The sequence below is a fragment of the Eleutherodactylus coqui genome, chromosome 9, assembly GCF_035609145.1.
Source record: "Eleutherodactylus coqui strain aEleCoq1 chromosome 9, aEleCoq1.hap1, whole genome shotgun sequence".
In the NCBI taxonomy this organism is placed as follows: Eukaryota; Metazoa; Chordata; class Amphibia; order Anura; family Eleutherodactylidae; genus Eleutherodactylus; species Eleutherodactylus coqui.
This window is the reverse complement of record NC_089845.1, coordinates 147,453,625-147,472,604: the sequence shown is the minus strand read 5'-3', so window position 1 is coordinate 147,472,604 and position 18,980 is coordinate 147,453,625. Positions and strand designations below refer to the sequence as shown.

The 18,980-nt window shown below is 42.9% G+C and overlaps 1 protein-coding gene across 3 annotated transcripts in view; it reads left to right on the top strand.

The window, feature by feature from the left end:
• LOC136578492 (uncharacterized) overlaps window positions 1-18,980 on the top strand; it is a 221,609-nt gene that overhangs the window by 53,590 nt on the left and 149,039 nt on the right. For 2 of the 3 annotated variants that reach the window (XR_010786638.1, XM_066578605.1), the window contains exons 3-5: window positions 6,314-6,406; window positions 13,762-13,839; window positions 15,228-15,377. Coding sequence is in view for 1 of the 3 variants with exons in the window: in XM_066578605.1 (XP_066434702.1) it covers window positions 6,314-6,406; window positions 13,762-13,839; window positions 15,228-15,377 (321 nt within the window). In the remaining 2 variants the exon portion in view is untranslated. The remainder of the gene's footprint in view (window positions 1-6,313; window positions 6,407-13,761; window positions 13,840-15,227; window positions 15,378-18,980) is intronic. The other variant, XR_010786639.1, reaches the window with a different exon arrangement.

Here is an 18,980-nt window from a genome sequence, read left to right as displayed (position 1 = left end):
TGTGCTTTATGTGCAGTCCTGTTTTGTGTTCAGTGTGTGTGAACAGTGTCGTATTCATGTGTGTTTTGTGCACTTCTTTAGGTTTCTAATCAGGGATAGTTAGGTCCCAGATGAAGACAGTGGGGCTGACCATATCTGGATGACTACCCCGCTTTTAGGCAGAGGTTCCCCACTTTCCCTGACTAGTAAGGGACAGGGGACCTTCCATCTTGGCCTGGTGACGTGCAATTGGTCTATGCAACACTATAGTGTGTTTGCGGTTTTAAATAGACACAATCTCACGTCCATACAGAGGTGTGATGCTTTAGTGTGCTGAGTGGACATAACAGGCAGATATGAATTTTAAAAAATTAAATATATTTTAAAAAAAGTAAAAGTAGTCAGCAAAAAAGAAAACTATAAGTAAAATTAAGCAAAAATTATTTTAGTAGCTGAAGAAAAAATAGGGCTGTAAAACCACCACATGGGTAAAATCCATATAAAGTGTCTTGCCCTTTTTGACCGAAACACCCTGGGTACATAGGGGGTTACGCTTCATTGTGGTTGGTTATACCCCTGTATGCTGGTTTATATTTTCTTTCCCCATACTCTATGATTCTTAACCCCTTAGTGATGAAGCCTATTTGCGCCTTAGTGACGGAGCCAAATTTTGGAAATTTGACATGCGTCTTTCAACATAGCATACCTCCGTAAAGATTTTGCATATCCAAGTGATTCTGACATTGTTTTTTTGCCACATGTTGTACTTCATTTTGGTGGTAAAAAGAGACCGATATAATTTGTGTATATTTATTAAAAGTACCAATATTGGAAAAATTTTGAAAAAATCATCGTTTTTTCACATTTTCAACTGTAATATCTCAAATATGTACGAATTTTTGATAATATATATATTTCCATCTGTTTACTTTATTCTGAATGCACATTTGAAAAACGTTTTTTTTTTTTAACCATTTACATTTCACATACTGTACAAATTTTTGATAAGATATGTATTTCCATCTGTTTACTTTATTCTGAATGCACACTTGAAAAGCTTTTGTTTTTTTAACCATTTAGATGACGCACAAATTTAACATTACTTTTCAGCATTTTGAGGAACACTTTGTTTTCCTGCACCAAGCCAAGTTTGCAAAGGCTCATGAGTGTCAGAATAATAGATACCCCCCCAAATGATGCCATTTTAAAAACTACACCCCTTAATGTATTTACTGAGGGATGTCATGAGTATTTTGACCCCACTGTTTTTTTCAGGAATGAATTCAATTTAGAGGAGAATTAAAAAATTCATATTTTTGCAAATATGTCATTTTAAAGACATATTTTTTTCCTATAGTGCCCATGAAAATGAGGATTTACACCCCAAAATGAATACTCCTGTTTCTCCCGTGTTCAGAGACATACCCATTGTGGCCCTAATCTTATGTCTGGATGCACAACGGGGCCCAAAAAGAAAGGAGTAGTCGGTGGTTTTCAGAACATAAATTTTCCTTGAAGGCGTTTTAGGCCCCATAGCACATTTGTAGAGCTCTTGAGCGGCCAAAACCAAAGAGAACCCCCACAAGTGACCCCATTTTGAAAACTAGACCCCTTAACAATTTTATGTAGGGGTGTACTGCCCATTTTGACCCCACAGTTTGTGAATGAATTCAATCAAAGCAAAGGGAAAAAAATGTGTTTTTTGTTTTTTTGGCAATTCAGTCATTTTAAAAACTGCTATTTTTTGTACAGCACACACATGAATGAAGACTTGCACCCCAAAATGGATACCCCTCTTTGTCCTGTGTTCAGAGACATACCCATTGTGGCCCTAATCTTTTGTCTGGATGCACAACGGGGCCCAAAATGAAAGGAGTAGTCGGTGGCTTTCAGAACAGAAATTTAGCATGAAGGTGATTTAGGCCCCATTGCCCACTTGTAGAACCCTTGAGCGGCCAAAACGACACAGAACCCCAACAAATGATCCCATTTTGAAAACTAGACCCCTTAACAAATTTATCTAGGCATGTACTGTGTATTTTTACCCTACAATTTTTGAATAAATCTAAGCAAAGCAGTAGGAAAAAATTAGAATTTTCATTTTTTTGGCAGTTGTATCAATTTAAACAGTTTTTTTTGTACAGCACACATAGGAATGAAGACTTTCACCCCAAAATGGATACCCCTTTTGTCCCGTGTTCAGAAACATACCGTTTGTGGCCCTAATATACTTAACGGACACATGGCTAGGCCTATAATGGAAGGAGCACCCGTTGGATTTCAGGGTACAGCGGAATAAATTCCAGGCTTCATTGTCCACTTGTAGAGCTTGTGAGCGTCCAAAATGATAAAGAACCCCGACAAGTGACCCCATTTTAAAAACTAGACCCCTTAACGAATTCATCTAGGGGTGTATTACATATTTTGACCCCACAGTATTTGAATGAATCTAAGCAAAGCAGAAGGAAAAAATTATGATTTTCATTTTTTTGGCAATTTTGTCAATTTTAAAACAGCTTTTTTTGTACAGTGTACATAGGAATGAAGACGTTCACCCCAAAATGGATCCCCCCATTTGTCCCGTGTTCAGAAACATACCCATTGTGGCCCTAATCTACTTACAGGACACATGGCTAGGCCAATAATGGAGGGAACACCCATTGGATTTCATGGCAGAACTGAATAAATTCCAGGCCCCATTGCTCACTTGTGGGGGGAAAAAAATTGACTTCCTAAAAATAATCCCCCCCGCCATCCCCATTTTTTGGCGTTCCCTAAATATTAGATAAAGGTAATAATATAAACTGCGTTTTATGTCCGAAGACAGGGGTAATTACGGAGGCTGGTTGGGTTGGGCACATGGGGCAAGAAAACAGGGTATTCCCCCTCCTCTTATGCTTTTTGGGGGGTATTTCGTAACCTCAGCGGCAGATATGGGGTGTAAAAAGTGGCGCTCTGTGAGGCTTTGTAATCTTGCTGCGGTGCAGCAGTCTCACATAGAAGGCGCTCAACAAGCTGCTCCTGGAACTGCATGAAGGCGAGCGTTCCCGGGGCTTCTTGTAAATTACGTATAACAGGTAGCGGTCTGAATAACGCCGGGCTCACACAGCCGTATGCAGAATCCGCTTGTGGAGGCCCGTAGCGGATCCCAGCTGTTAGCCCGGCTGTGACCCTGCGTACGGCCAAGTAATGTACTGCGCATAACTGCCTATTCACACAGGCGGTCATGCGCAGTACACCGTTGTTTGTTTATATTTCCCGCGCCGTCGCTTAGAGTACAGAAACATACCCATTGTGGCCCTAATCTACTTAAAGGACACATGGCAAGGCCTGTAATGGAGGGAACACCTGTTGGATTGCAGGGCACAACTGAATACATTCCAGGCCCCATTACCCACTTGTACGGAATAAAAATTGACACACACTCCGCGCCCTTTTCAGCGTTCCCCAAATCTTAGATAAAAGTAATAATGTGAACTGTGTAGTATTTCCAAAGACAGGGGTAATTACGGAGGCTCCTCCTCTCATGGGTATTTCGTGACCTCAGTAGCAGGTATGGGGTGTAAAAAGTGGCGCTCTGTGAGTCTCCGTAATCTCACTGAGGTGCGGCGGTCTCACACAGAAGACGCTCAACAAGCTGCTCCTGGAACTGCATGAAGGCGAGCGTTCCCGGATTTCTTGTAAATTGCGTATTACAGGTAACGGTCTGAATAATGCCAGGGTCACGCAGCCGTAGGTGGAATCCACTTGCGGAGGCCCGCAGTTAACCCCAGCTGTGAGCCGGCCGTGACCCTGCGTACGGCCGCATAATGTACTGCGCATAACTGCCTACTCACACAGGCGGTCATGCGCAGCACATTTTTTTTTGTTTGTATTTCCGGCACCATCGCTTAGCGATGACACGGGTACCTGCAGCCCGTATACAAGGTAGTTGCGTATGGGCTGCGGGTATATCCGCAACCATGAAGTACAATCCGCGGTAAAATAGAACCTGCTGCGTTCTCTTTTCTGAGAGTGGATTACGCAATTCCGACCCACTAATGTGAGCGGAATTGTGTAATCCAATGCGATTGATCTGCGTATTACCGCCGATCAGACGCATGTGGAATCCGTAATTCCTATCCGGTCATGTGAGACCGGCCAAAGGTAGATCGCTACCTTTTTATCACGTGACCGGCGACCACTCAACAAGGTCACTGCTCCAGGCTCTCGGTGATCGTTGGTCGCTGGGAGCAAGGAGATTTTAAATTTCCTGGGCTCCCCGACTTCTGCGCATGTGTCCGGTGTTTTGCCGGCGGTCGCATGTGCAGATCCGGGAAAGTTCACGGAGGAAGATCGCGGCGGGGTGCAAATACGGAGGCCTCCGGTAAAAAGTTTCATCTCATCTCACCGATCGCATCGGTGATGGGAGATGAACCTTCACCTTTTTTTTACTTTTACGTGATCGCCATTATCCATTGAATAACGGCGAACACGTGATCAGGAACTGCTCACCGCGGCCGCCCGTGAAATCTCCAGGCTCTCGGCTAAGTTTTGTAGCCAGGAGCAGGGAGATTTTAAATTACACTGGCAATCCAAGGCTTTTGCGCATGTGTCTGCCACTTTGGCGACGGATGCATGCGCAGAAGCTGTGGTAAGGTCCGCGGATAAATCTGCGGGCCTTAGGTACGTCATTTCATCCTGCCTTATGAATATGATCCGTGGGGGGTGATGAGACGTAAGCTTTTTTAACTTTTTTTTTACTTTTTACACTTTTTTTAACTTGAAATGATCACTGTTATCCATAGGATTGATAACAGTGATCATGTCCCCAGTGAAATCTCTCTGCTCCTGGCTACACATGGCAGCCAGGAGCAGAGGGATTTTAAATTTCCCAGGGCTCGAGCCCCTCTGTGCACGCGCCCGATGATTGACATCGGTCACGCATGCACAGACGGGGACTTCGGGTCCCGGAACACCGGGGACATCGGCGGACCTAAGGTGAGTATTTTCACCTCCCCTCATGGATCGGATCCATGAGGGGAGGTGAAACTTGTACTTTTTAAAACTTTTTCGCAATCGCTGCTATCCAATGGATAGCGGCGATCGCAGGCCCGGGGACCACTCACTGCGGTCCCCGGTAACATCTCCTAATTCCCGGCTCCTGAAGGGGGTTTTAAATTTGTCGGGAGCTCCCGGGCTTCTGCGCATGCGCGTGACGTCATCGTCTGGCGCGCATGCGCAGAAGACTGGCGGGTCGGGAGGAGAAGATCTTCAGGGGCAGCACGGAGAAGGCGGGTGAGTATTTTCAGCTGCCCTGATGGATCCGATAATCTATAACTTTTTTTGTACTTTTTAAAACTTTTACGCGATAGGCGCTATCCATTGGATAGCGCCGATTGCAATACCGGGGGGGGGGGGGGACTGCCCGCAGCCTGGGATGACGGCTCCATGCTGTCGGCTACCTGCGGGCACCGACAGCATGGAGCTGTCACGTCCTCAGGCAAGTGGACATTAATCCTAAGAGGACGCATAATATTACGTCCTCTAGGATTAAAGCCCACTTACTGAGGACGTAGTTTCCCGATGGGGCCATCACTAAGGGGTTCTTTGGGACAAGAGCAGTGCACTCTCCTGTTCAGATGTCCACTTGGAATGGGGGCACCAACTGAGAAAGTTATCACTGATTGAACGTTTTGAGGTTTATAGAGTTTGACGGTGTGAGGGGGTGCCATCTCACACCAGGTGAGTCCTAACATTGTTTACCAAACAAATTTACATATTTTCCTGTCTGACCGCTCTCCTTGAAGTTAGTACTGAATTCTTCCTAGGTACTTTGAGGTTTTGACTATAAGCCTAATTGAATTTATTAGAAAGAATTAAAGCTGATTCACACGCAACGATTATCACTCAAAATCAGTTCAAACAATGGCTTTTGAGCGATAATCGTTGCGTGTAAATCCTACCATCGTTTGCTTTTCTCCCAAATGATGGATTTCATGTGAGCATGAAATCCATTGTTCGTGATAGCAGAGATCACATTCTGAGTTCTCTACAGCAGCGCTGATAACATTCTTTTCAGCTGGAGTCCTGTGGCAGAGCAAAGGGGCGGTATGCAAATAACAGACCACCTGCTGTTATCTGCATACAGTGAAGGGAGACTAATTTACACGCAAATCAAGGTAATAAGCTACTAATGGGCATTAGTGTCCATTAGTAGTTTATGCAAAATGATCGATCAAATTGTCAATCAAACTATCTTTTGAACAAATTTTGAGTGATCATCTTGTAAATGGGGCTTTAGTTGTCCTCTGTCCCCTACATGTATATAATGTCATCATTTTCTTTTTTTCAGAAAAGTTCACTGAACACAAGTTTCAGCACTTGCTGCAAAACAGGGAAAGATCCAAGTATAACATTTCCGGATGTATGCAACAATTCTACAAAGGTAGTCGTTCAGAGATTGCTTTAAATGTTCATTAATTGAAATGTTTGGAGATCAAAGTGGTTTTCCCAGAATTGACATTTATCACGCTTCTATAGGACAAGTGATAAATATCTTGATTGTTGTGGACTGCACTGATCACTAGGACTGGGATGAAAACCCCTTTAATTTAAATTTTAAAAATGACCATTGCAAACTGCTATTACCTACAGAAGAATTATCAGTAAACTCTACAGTAAAAGCTTAATTTTACATTAGCAGTAAAGTAGTGCTCTGTTTGTGACTTCCTTCTATACGGTGATAGAAAACCGAAATATTCCTCAATGGCTTTTTAATTTTTGTCTGGTCCCCGATGAATTGCTACAAATTTACTGTTCCATCTCACTTATTTGCATATTACCCAGAGGAGCGTGCATGGCCATTTGAGTCTCCTCACTCACCGTGTAGGTGCTCTCCCTAAGGAGAATAGATAGCATTTCCAACCCCCATTCCAGGCCACTCACTAGCAAAGCCAGACTCCTACTGTACACTAATGAAGGGCAAATACCCTGAAACAGCTGTCTGTACATGAAGTCTGGCTTTGCTTTTAATTCCCAGTCATTGTTACAAGGCTTGTATAAAAAGTCTGACTTTGACTTAAACGAATGCTGTCTTCCAATAGGTGGCACTGTAGAGGTTTTATTACATCTCCCTTATTTATAAAAAAAAAATAAGATTTGCCTGTAGTTTATTCTGAAAATGGCCCCTCTAGCATCTAAGCACTTTTGTATGTGAGTCTGTGTATTGGCAAAGACGTGCTAATGTCTTTAGCCCAATGCACACGGCCGAATTTGCATTGCAGAATCCGGAGCAGGCATCCGCCTTCGGATTCAACAGCAAATACCTGCTATAACATGCAATGTAAAAGCTAGTTTCCATGCCCACAAGCGGAAATCAATCGTGATTTTTCCACTCGCGGGGGCAAACTCACAACATGCACTATTTTGAGCCAGATTCTGTACGGAGGGCTTAAAGTTAATAAAAGCTGTCCATCCTGCGTCCCTTCCGCAATCATCATTGCGAAAAGGCCATGAGATCCACATCATCGTCTAGCGACGGCACAGTCACATCTGTACTGCGCATGTGCGCCAGAGTGATGTCCGGCACATCCGCAGTACAGAAGAAAAAGCATCCGGACAGGTACGCATGGCTCACCGGCCAGGCACCGGGTCGGATTCTGCTGCGGAATCAGCTTCAGGTCCATGGCTGAAATAAGCTGAGGGTCTGCAGCTGAAATCAAGTACAGGTCCATAGCCGAAATCAGCTGTGGTTCCACGGCAAACATCAGCTGCGGGTCTGCGACTGAATCCAAGTGATAATTCGCACCAGTGCTGTGGATTTTGATGTGGAAATGCTACAGATTTTGATGCGAATACGCAGCATTACTGCTATGTCTGAACACACCCTTAGGCCTTAGTCAGACGGGCGTTTCTTCGCGCGATTTGCGGATCGCATGACGGATGCGCATCCGCAAATTGCGTGACCGGTGCCCGAAAATCTGCTCCTAGCCGCGTTTCATTAGAAACGGGCCGGAGCTGTCCAGCGCATTGCATTCAATGGAGCCGGCAGTACAGCCGGCTCCATTGAAAGCAATGCGCTGCGGGCGAGTGTGGGATGAATTGTCGGGAAGGGCTTAAATATATACGCATGCGCAAATCGGGCGAAAAAACGCCCGTCTGACTAAGGCCTGAGACAGCTTTCAAAAATCTGCTCTCTTTATACGTGTCAATTTTCTTAGAGAACCAGACAAAAATTAAAAGTCATTGAGGAATGTTTGGGTTTCCTAGGGAGAGAATCACTCTGTACCATTTAGGACACCATAAAATGTTAAAGGAACTCTAAACCTAGAAATAAATCATAAAACAACAAGATACAGTCTTGCCCGTATGGTTTGTCAGTCTGCAGGTTTTTTTTTTACATACACCTAGTCTAGTAGAAATTTTGCATAGAGCATAGGGGTTAATTTTCCATGATCTTTTCCATTTCTTGCTGGCAGGCAGTGGATGGGAATAATGTACAGATATAGCAAAATTAAGATAACTTTCTGTGCCACAATTTATTTGCCATTTCAATAGCTTTTGAATGGCTTTTTTATGTTAAGATAAGGTAACATTGGCTTTTTAGTGACTAAAAGGGATTTTCCACTACATAAAATTGCTCCACAACCCCTCTCTCCTTTCTGGTTGCTTCTGAGCAGGACATGTGACTGCTGCAGCCAATCACTGGCTATAGACAGTGTGTCACCAGTGATTGGCAGTAACAGTCATATGTTCTGGTCAGAAGCAACCACGAAGGACAGGTAGGTTGTGGAGCAATTTCAAGTAATGGGAAAACCCCTTTAAGACAAGTGAAACTTTGCTATATATGAATAATTTCTGATCTGAATTTAGCAGCTTTCACATCTGCTTAATTTTAAGGAACATTTTTGGACCCGTATTACATAGTAGACTTGGAGTTGAATAGGGACATTCACTTGTATGATGGGCTCAAAGTTATTAACATAATACTCTCACGTGAAACTGACCTTTGACAGAATAGTGGGGGAAGGCTTCTTTATCAACTAGTTGTCTCACAGCCAGACAAGGAGTTGTGAGGAGGAATGGAGTAGTAGGTAGGCTTTCCTGCATTCAGGGTTAAGATTCAGTTTACTAGCTAAGGCAGAGTAGTTTATTGGTACTCCTCCTGGCATGTAGCATGCAGGTACATGCCCTACCAGTACTTTCTCCTAACTACTGTACATGCCTGGGTGAGGATAGAGAAACAACTCTACGAGGACACATATAGTATTGACCTGAAGGTTACAAGTTCGATCCCCGCATGGTTCAGGTAGCTGTCTCAAGGTCGACTCAGCCTTCCATCCATCCGAGGTTGGTAAAATGAGTACTCAGCTTGGTTGGGGGTAATTAATAAATAAATTACTTAAAAGCACTGTAGAATAAGTTGGCACTATATAGCAAGATTTATTTTATTATGCAAAAGTTTTAGGCGGGTGTAGACAAGTCCTACAAAGTAAGAATGCTTTCAGAAATAGAAGTCTTAATATTTTTTGTCTCTTAACAAAATGCAAGGTGAAGGAATAAAAGAGAAATTTAAATTAAATCAATATTTGATGTGCTCACCTTTTGTCTTTGAAACAGTATCAATCCTTCTGGGTACACTTACATATAGCTTTTGAAGAAATTCAGTTGGTGTTTTTTTTCAAACATCTAGGAGAACTAACCATGGATTTTCTCTGGATGCAGGCTTGCTCATATCCTTTCTCTTTATTTAATCCCAGACAGACTGGATGATGTGAGATCAGGCTCTGTGTGGGCCATATCATCACTTCCAAGATTCATAATTCTTTTTCAAGCTGAAGATAGTTCTTAATGACATCAACTGATCTTCCTTGTGCTATTGGGGAAATAAAAGAATGCAGGCTATCTATAAACAGAGAGATGGTGAGGGAACACTTAGACAACTTAAATTAATTCAAGTCTCCAGGTCCAGATGAATTACATCCTAGGATACTAAAGGAAGCATCAGGAATAATTGCTGAACCACTATCAATAATCTTTGAAAATTGCTGGAGGACAGCAGAAGTCCCAGAAGATTGAAAAAGGGAAATATTGTCCCTATCTTCAAAAAAGGCAAGGCGGTGGATCCAGGAAACTACAGGCCTGTGAGCCTGACTTCTATACTGGGAAATATCTTTGAACAAATTATTAAACAGCATGTATACAAGTACTTGGATGAAAATGGAGTAATTAACCAGAGCCAGCACGGGTTTGTGACAAACAAGTCATGCCAGATGAATCTAAATTCCTTCTATGACAGAATCACCGACCTGGTATATTAGGTAAATGTGTTAGATATAGTATATCTTGACTTTAGTAAAGCATTTGACAAAGTATCTCATACCATTCTTATTGGGTTAGGTGGATTCACAGTTGGTTGAGTGAGCGTACTCAGTGTGGTCATAAATGGCTGCACATCCAATTGGAAGAATGCAGCAAGTGCAGTACCACAAGGAACTGTCCTGGCCCCAGTGTTCAAAATTTTTATAAATAACCTGTTAGACATAATGCTAAGAGGGATAGCTAACACTAGAGAAGAGGGATGATTTAAAAAGATCTAGACAAGCTTGAACAGTGGGCAGTGACTAACAGAATGGTATTTAACAATGAGAAATGCAAAGCCCTACACCTGGGCAAGAAAAATGAAAGAAACACATACAGGATGGAAGAAATTGAGCTAAGCAGCAGCACATGTGAAAAAAGACTTGGGTATACTAATAAATCACATACTGAACATGAGTTAACAATGTGATGCAGCAGCAAGAAAAGGCAAACACCATTCTGGGATGTATGAAGAGAAGCATAGAGTCTAGATCACATGAGGTAATTATCACCTGCTACTCTTTCATAGACAGACCTCATCTGGAATACTGTGTCCAGTTCTGGGCACCCCAATTTAAAAACATCTACTAGCTGGAACAATTTCAGAGAAAAGCTACCAGAATGGTGAGCGGTCTGCAAATCTTGTGAAGAATGATTAAAGGATCTTGAAATGTTTAGCTTTCAAAAAAGAAGGCTGAGAGGAGACTTAATAGCTGTCCACAAATATCTGAAGGGCTGTCCCACAGGTTGGATGTCCGGGGACCAGAAGCCTCAAGGACCTGAAGAAAAAAAGAGTGTAAATTGGTGTGAAAATTAATTTCACTAGGAGGCACTGCTGACCAGATAAGGCCACTAACTAGTGGACAAAATAGAGAAACAATATTGATAGCCCAACACTGCTGTCCAATGAATTTCAACAGGCAGTGGGATACGATTTATCCAACTTCTCTTTTTAGTATGTCAATTAAAACCAGCAGATACACGTTTCAGGGAGGCCCCTTCATCAGTCTGGCTAGGTTAGACTAGGTTACAGAAAATAAATAAAGAAATTCAGAAACAAAAGAGAGTACGAAAAAACATAAAAAAAAATATATATTATAAAAACGAACGGGGCATTCAAGATGAATAGATACATATGTAATAAATGATGCAGAAAAGGTATAAAAAAACAAAAAATATATATGTAAAAAATGCATATAAATAGATACATATGAAAATAAAATTGATATATGTCATATATTTAGGATCAAGCACATTTAAAATTCATTTATATGCAATGGGAATAATGAAATGAAAATAAAACATTTGTACATAAAAGATATAAAATGTATAATATAATATAGGGGTGCCACCTCTATACTGTGATGGCAGCCTAAAATTAATGTGTTTTAAATATTAAATTAGCATAAAATATGATAGCTGGCGGTGCATAATAAACCGGTGGATGGCAAATAACTAGCGCTTAAAGTGGTGTAGTACATAAAGTAATAATTTGACAATAAATATTAAATTTACCAGTATTGTTTCTCCACAGTGCAGAGGGATCAGCCCTATTCTCATTTGCACAAGGAAAGACTAGAAGCAGTGGAATGAAACTGAGAGGAGACACAGATTAGATATTAGACAGTGAGGAAGAACAGTGAGTGGAACAAGTTACCACAGGAGGTGGTGAGTTCTCCTTCAATGGAAGTGTTCAAACAAAGTCTGGACAAATATCTGTCTGGGAGGATTTAGTGATCCTGCACTGAGCAGGGGGTTGGACCCGATGACCCTGGAGGTCCCTTTAAACTCTATCATTCTATGAATCTACATTGGCTGCATGTTGGGGGTTGTTGTTTTGCTGCAGAAAAAAATTGAGTTAATTAGACGCCTTCAATTTTTTTTAAAAAAATTGTCCTTTGCTGTATTTATTCCATATCTGCCTAAAACTTTTGCACAGTACTGTAAAAAAAAGGATTATCATGAGGAAAGAATCGATTCATTAAAATTTTTTGGTACATTTTCTGTATTTTCCTTAGAAATACTTTTATCAACAGCATCTTTTCCCTACAGTTGCAAAAGTCTAATTTCTAAAACTTGCCAAAAATTCCAATATATTATTAATTGCTACAAGTAAGGCCTCGGTCAGACGGGCATTTTTTCGGGCGATTTGCGCATGCGCATGCGATCCGCGCACATATAGATCCAATGCTTCGCAATGGGATCGGTCACATGTCCGCTTTTTTTATGCGGATGTGCGATAAATTATAGGACACAACGATTCGCAGAATGCGCCTATCTGCGTTCTGCGATTCCTTGTGTTCTATATATGTGCTCAATGGGGCCGGCGGCAGCAGCGCCGACCCCATTGAGAACATATACTATAAAGATCGTTCTCCTCTGCCACAGCTGTAACAGCTGTGGCAGAGAAGAATAATGTTCGCCCATTGAATTCAATGGAGCCGGCAATACAGCCGGCTCCATTGAAAGCAATGGGCTGCCGGCGAGTGCGGGATGAATTTTCGGGAAGGGCTTAAAAATATAAGCCCTTCCCTGAAAACCATCCTAAAATGTGTAAAAATAAAAAAAATATATATACTCACCTTTTCCCTGCAGACGGAGTTCAGCCGCGTCCGGCCGGCAGTTCTCCTGAACTGCTCTCTGTAGTATTCAGCAGGCGGGGATATAAAATCCCCGCCTGCTGAATGGGCTGCCTCTGATTGGTCACAGCCCTCACCAATCAGAGGCAGCTCTCACTCACCCATTCATTGACAGCTGAGAGCTGCCTCTGATTGGTCCCTGCGCTCAGCCAATCAGAGGCAGCACTCACTCACCCATTCATGAATTCATGAATGGGTGAGTGAGAGCTGCCTTTGATTGGTGAGGGCTGTGCCCAATCAAAGGCAGCCCACTCATCAGGCGGGGATTTTAAATCCCCGCCTGCTGAATACTACAGAGAGCAGTTCAGGAGAGACGCGGCTGAACTCCGTCTGCAGGGAAAAGGTGAGTATATATATATTTTTTTTACACATTTTAGGATGGTTTTCAGGGAAGGGCTTATATTTTTAAGCCCTTCCCGAAAATTCTTCCCGCGCTCGCCGGCAGCCCATTGCTTTCAATGGAGCCAGCTGTATTGCCGGCTCCATTGAATTCAATGGGCGAACATCGTTCTCCTCTGCAACAGCTGTGGCAGAGGATAGCGGGCAGTGCGGGCGCGGTTTCACTGAAAACGTTGCTAGGTGCAGCTTTTTCAACGAATTGTCGGCCCCGGTCACACGATTTGCGGATGCGCATCCGTCATGTGATCCGCAAATCGCGGGAAAAAACGCCCGTGTGACCGAGGCCTAACTCTCAACCTAAATTTTAGCTTTCTTCTCTATGGTATAGTGAATTGTTTTTCATGTTATCTTTCTGCCTAATCCCATCTATACTTTGGTGTATTCACTTTGGTTTTCCTGTTAGGTAGACAACACACGAAAAAACTTTGAAGAACATTGCTGCAGTTCTTCTAAAAATTTAACATTTTGTTGCCAATTCAAGGTACGATGAATAACATATTTTCATTATTCAATTGTGTTTCAGTGAGATGTACTTCAATATGTTCCCTCTTTTCATCTCTCATATGTAGGTACATTTATTCCAAGGTATACAATATTTCATCCTAGCCTGAAGAATACTATGCGCTGATATTATATGATCTGGTTACTGGTCATTAATTTAACTCAAATTTTTATTTGATGTATTTGTTTTAAACACTTCTGTCATTATATTATATTATCCTCCTCTGTTTAGGTATATAATGGTCTCTAATCCTGCCTATGTAACTTATTATAGTGAGACGGGTCTAGTCTTATACAAGTGTCCTGTGCCAGAACTGTCTACTGACAGCCAGGCTTCTGCTCTAATGTCCAGGATAAGAGAAATCTCTGATCCTGGCCAATTAAAACCTTATCTGTCATGGCCAGTGCTGGTCAATTAGTCTCTAACTCCCCAATAGGAGAGTCCCCATGATGTAAGCTTCTGAGCCTCCCATCTGCCAGTGAGACCCTATCAGGGTCATCATAAATTAACCCTTAGGCCTCAAAGAACCGAGCACATTGTGTCACACCTACTAAGCTAGAAGGTGCAGAACCATGTCTAAAACCCGCACCGGACTCCGTCAACCTGGCAGCGATCCCAACACTGCTGCAACAAAATGTATCAAGTCTCAAATTTTCATTTAAAATTTGAGAAGTCAATGGTAAAATCAATTCCTCCTTTAAATGCTATGGATCGGCAATTCCATAAATTGACAAGTTGGGCAAACAATTGGCTTTAGAAAAAAGCAGACTAAAGAGTTGACCAAGCATCTGAGAACACTTCTCATATCTGCTCAAGCCTACTCTTTAGACAGTATGGTATACTATCCAGTTCAGAGCACTTTGATCCCATCATCGTCCTTACTAGTGAACTTATCAATGATAACATATGAAGCATTACTCAATGAATCTGTGCCGGAAGCTTTGAAACTGAACCTCTGATGCAGACGTGAACCACTTAGATGTGAACGTAACCTAAAAAAACTTATTGCATTCTGAAGTCCAAAATGTGCCTATTTTGACATCTTTTCCTACTACTTTGTACTTTCGGTGCACACATCCTCTTCTCTCAAGGAGTTGAGATCCCTGTTTCATTACTTTGTATTGAAAATGGAATAAAAACAGATTGAACATTAAAAAGGAACAGGAGAGTTATAGATTTTGGATGGAGATAATCATAAAATTGAAAACTTTTAGGAGCAGCTGTCATATATTGATTTCATGGTTCACGCATTGTATATTTATTGAGCAGTTTTGACAGTTAATGTTGTTGAAGATCTGATTCTGACAATGAAATGATACACGTCATTCACCTTCTAAATATGTTGTTCTTTATTTTATATTGAACAGAACTTGTATTATTTGGGATGTTTACTCAATCACTATTCAAAAAATCTAAGGCGGAATACTAATTCATCTGCAATTACTGCATTGACAAGACAAGTAACCTCTCTTGTGAAACAGAGCAATAATTACCTGTGCATAAATGCTACAAATAAGGTGAGGAAGAACATAGTATTATCCAGGTCAAATTTCAGCAAATAGCAATGAATATGCCATGTCTGTTATGCAAATCCTACTAGGGCAGTGTGTATGAAGCAGTGAGTTGCAAATAAGGGAGATGGAATAAAACCTCTACAGTGCCACCTATTGGAAGGCAGCATACTGTACACTGATGAAGGGCAAAAACCATAAAACAGCTGTATGCACATGGAGTCTGGCTTTGCTTTTAATTACCAGTCATTGTAACAAGGCTTGTATAAAAAGTCTGACTTTGGTTTGAAGGAATGCTACCTTCCAATAGGTGGCACTGTAGAGGTTTTATTCCATCTCCCTTATTTGCATATTACCCAGAGGAGCGTGCGTGGCCATTTGAGTCTCCTCATTCACTGTTTAGGTGCTCCCTCTAAGGAGAAAGATAGTGTTTCTGAAGCAGTGAGTTCTATTATTGTGTATCTAAGACAGCGGTGTGGCAATAAGGGTCACAGGGGGCACAATTAATAATAACATAATAATAATAATCTTTATTTGTATAGCGCCAACTTATTCCGCAGCGCTAATTGAACCTGGGCCCATAAGCTAGTGAGGCCCAAGAGTCCCTTCACCACTAACATTGCTGGGATTTGCTACAGAGCTATTGTAATTTATTTATCCTCTTTTATAACTTATAACTTGGAGTGAATGTAATAAACAATGATATATAAGCTTTCCATAGACTGCACTTCTTGTGTGGAAGACTCACATGAACTTACAAATGACAATGTGCTACCTTCTTTCTGTCACTACAGAAGGCCCCGGAGCTGCTGCCTGTCAGAAATACCTCAATGTGTAATTTGTCCCCCTCACAGCCCTGCTATATGTGATATACATGTTACAGGGCTCAGTGGCCATTTAATGTTTATATTGAATAACCCTTAAAGGGGTTGTCCCGCGCCGAAACGTTTTTTTTTTTTTTTCAACCCCCCCCCCCCCCCCCCGTTTGGCGCGAGACAACCCTGATGCAGGGACTTAAAAAAAAAACCGCTCAGCGCTTACCTTAATCCCCGCGCTCCGGTGACTTCTATACTTACCGGCTGAAGATGGCCGCCGGGATCCTCTTCCTCCGTGGACCGCAGCTCTTCTGTGCGGTCCATTGCCGATTCCAGCCTCCTGATTGGCTGGAATCGGCACGTGACGGGGCGGAGCTACACGGAGTCGGCATTCTGCACGAGCGGCCCCATTGAAGAGAGCGGAAGACCCGGACTGCCCAAGCGCGGCTAATTTGGCCATCGGAGGCCGAAAATTAGTCGGCACCATGGAGACGAGGACGCCAGCAACGGAACAGGTAAGTATAAAACTTTTGATAACTTCTGTATGGCTCATAATTAATGCACAATGTACATTACAAAGTGCATTAATATGGCCATACAGAAGTGTATAGACCCACTTGCTGCCGCGGGACAACCCCTTTAAGCTCCTAATTGTCCTCATTGCTCCCCTGCAGTGTGAGGAATACATGCCACCTTTCCTGCCTGTAATGCACAGGGAGCTCCCATCATTCACCCCTCCTATTATAAATGTGCTTTTAACCCCTTAGTGACCACCCATATGCCTTTTTACAGTGCTTACTAATGGACTTTCTTCTGATACAGCTTTTTTTTTTGAGACTGCATCAAAATAATGACACAGGTCTCCAGTGCCAGTAAGAAAGGAGCCCGACTGTCTAGTGACTAAGAGTGAGGACAAAAGATGTGAAAGCAGCATGTAAAAGCTGGCAGAGGGAGGGAGCTCTCCGTGTCACTTACCAGACTCCCGTGATGTAATTGCAGGGACCCGATGAGTTCCTATGGCAGCTATAGGCTTAAAGATGGCCTCTGGGCCCGCCATCTGTGGTGGTCTATGAGGCTGAGCACCTAGCTGAGCTTCATGGTCTATATAATAGACTGCAATACTGAATTATAGAAGTGTATTATAAGAACGATCAAAGCTGGAGGTATTCAAATCCCTTAGTGAGAGAAGACTAAAAAGGTTAAAAAGTGTAAATAAAGAAATAAAAAATAAATAAAAATAATAATGTCAAAACTCCATCTTTCCCATAATAAAATAATAAAAACCACAAATCTGCTATTGGTGCGTTCATAGTAACCCACAAAAAAGTTACTACATTATTTAAGCCACACTGGGCATGCTGTGAAAAAAATTAATAAAGCACATGGCGAAAATAGCTAATTTTTAGAGATGAGCGAGCACCAAAATGCTCGGGTGCTCGTTACTCGAGACAAACTTTTCGCGATGCTCGAGGGTTCGTTTCAAGTAACGAACCCCATTGAAGTCAATGGGCGACCCGAGCATTTTTGTATTTCGCCGATGCTCGCTAAGGTTTCCTTGTGTGAAAATCTGGGCAATTCAAGAAAGTGATGGGAACGACACAGCAACGGATAGGGCAGGCGAGGGGCTACATGTTGGGCTGCATCTCAAGTTCACAGGTCCCACTATTAAGCCACAATAGCGGCAAGAGTGGGCCCCCCCCCCTCCCAAAAACTTTTACTTCTGAAAAGCTCATTAGCATGGCATACCTTTGCTAAGCACCACACTACCTCCAACAAAGCACAATCACTGCCTGCATGACACTCCACTGCCACTTCTACTGGGTTACATGCTGCCCAACCACCCCCCCTCCCCCCCACAGCGCACACCAAAGTGTCCCTGTGCAGCCTTCAGCTGCCCTCATGCCACACCACCCTCATGTCTATTTAGAAGTGCGTCTGCCATGACGAGGAACCGCAGCCACACACTGCAGAGGGTTGGCACGGCTAGACAGCGACCCTCTTTAAAAGGGGCGGGGCGATAGCCCACAATGCTGTACAGAAGCAATGAGAAATAGAATCCTGTGCCACCGCCATCAGGAGCTGCACACGTGGGCATAGCAATGGGGAACCTATGTGCCACACACTATTCATTCTGTCAAGGTGTCTCTGCATGCCCCAGTCAGACCGGGCTTTTTAATTCATAGACACAGGCAGGTACAACTCCCTATTGTGAAGTCCCTGTCGACCGACAGCATGGGTGGCTCCCTGGAACCCACCGGCGATACACAAAAATATCCCATTGCATTGCCCAACACAGCTGAGGTAGTAATGTCGTGCTTAATGCAGGTGGGCTTCGGCCCACACTGCATGCCCCAGTCAGACTGGGGTTCTTTACAAGTGGACACATGTAGGTTAAACTCCCTGTGCACCTACAGCATGGGTGGCTCCCTGGAACCTACCGGCGATACACAAAAATATCCCATTGCATTGCCCAACACAGCTGAGGTAGTAATGTCGTGCTTAATGCAGGTGGGCTTCGGCCCACACTGCATGCCCCAGTCTGACTGGGGTTCTTTACAAGTGGAAACAGATGCATTTATAATTCCCTGTGGACCCACAGCATGGGTGGGTGCCAGGAAGCCTCCGGCGGTACATAGAAATATCCCATTGCATTGCCCAACACAGCTGAGGTAGTAATGTCGTGCTTAATGCAGGTGGGTTTCGGCCCACACTGCATGCCCCAGTCTGACTGGGGTTCTTTAGATGTGCTTTCAGATGCATTTATAATTCTCTGTGGACCCACAGCATGGGTGGG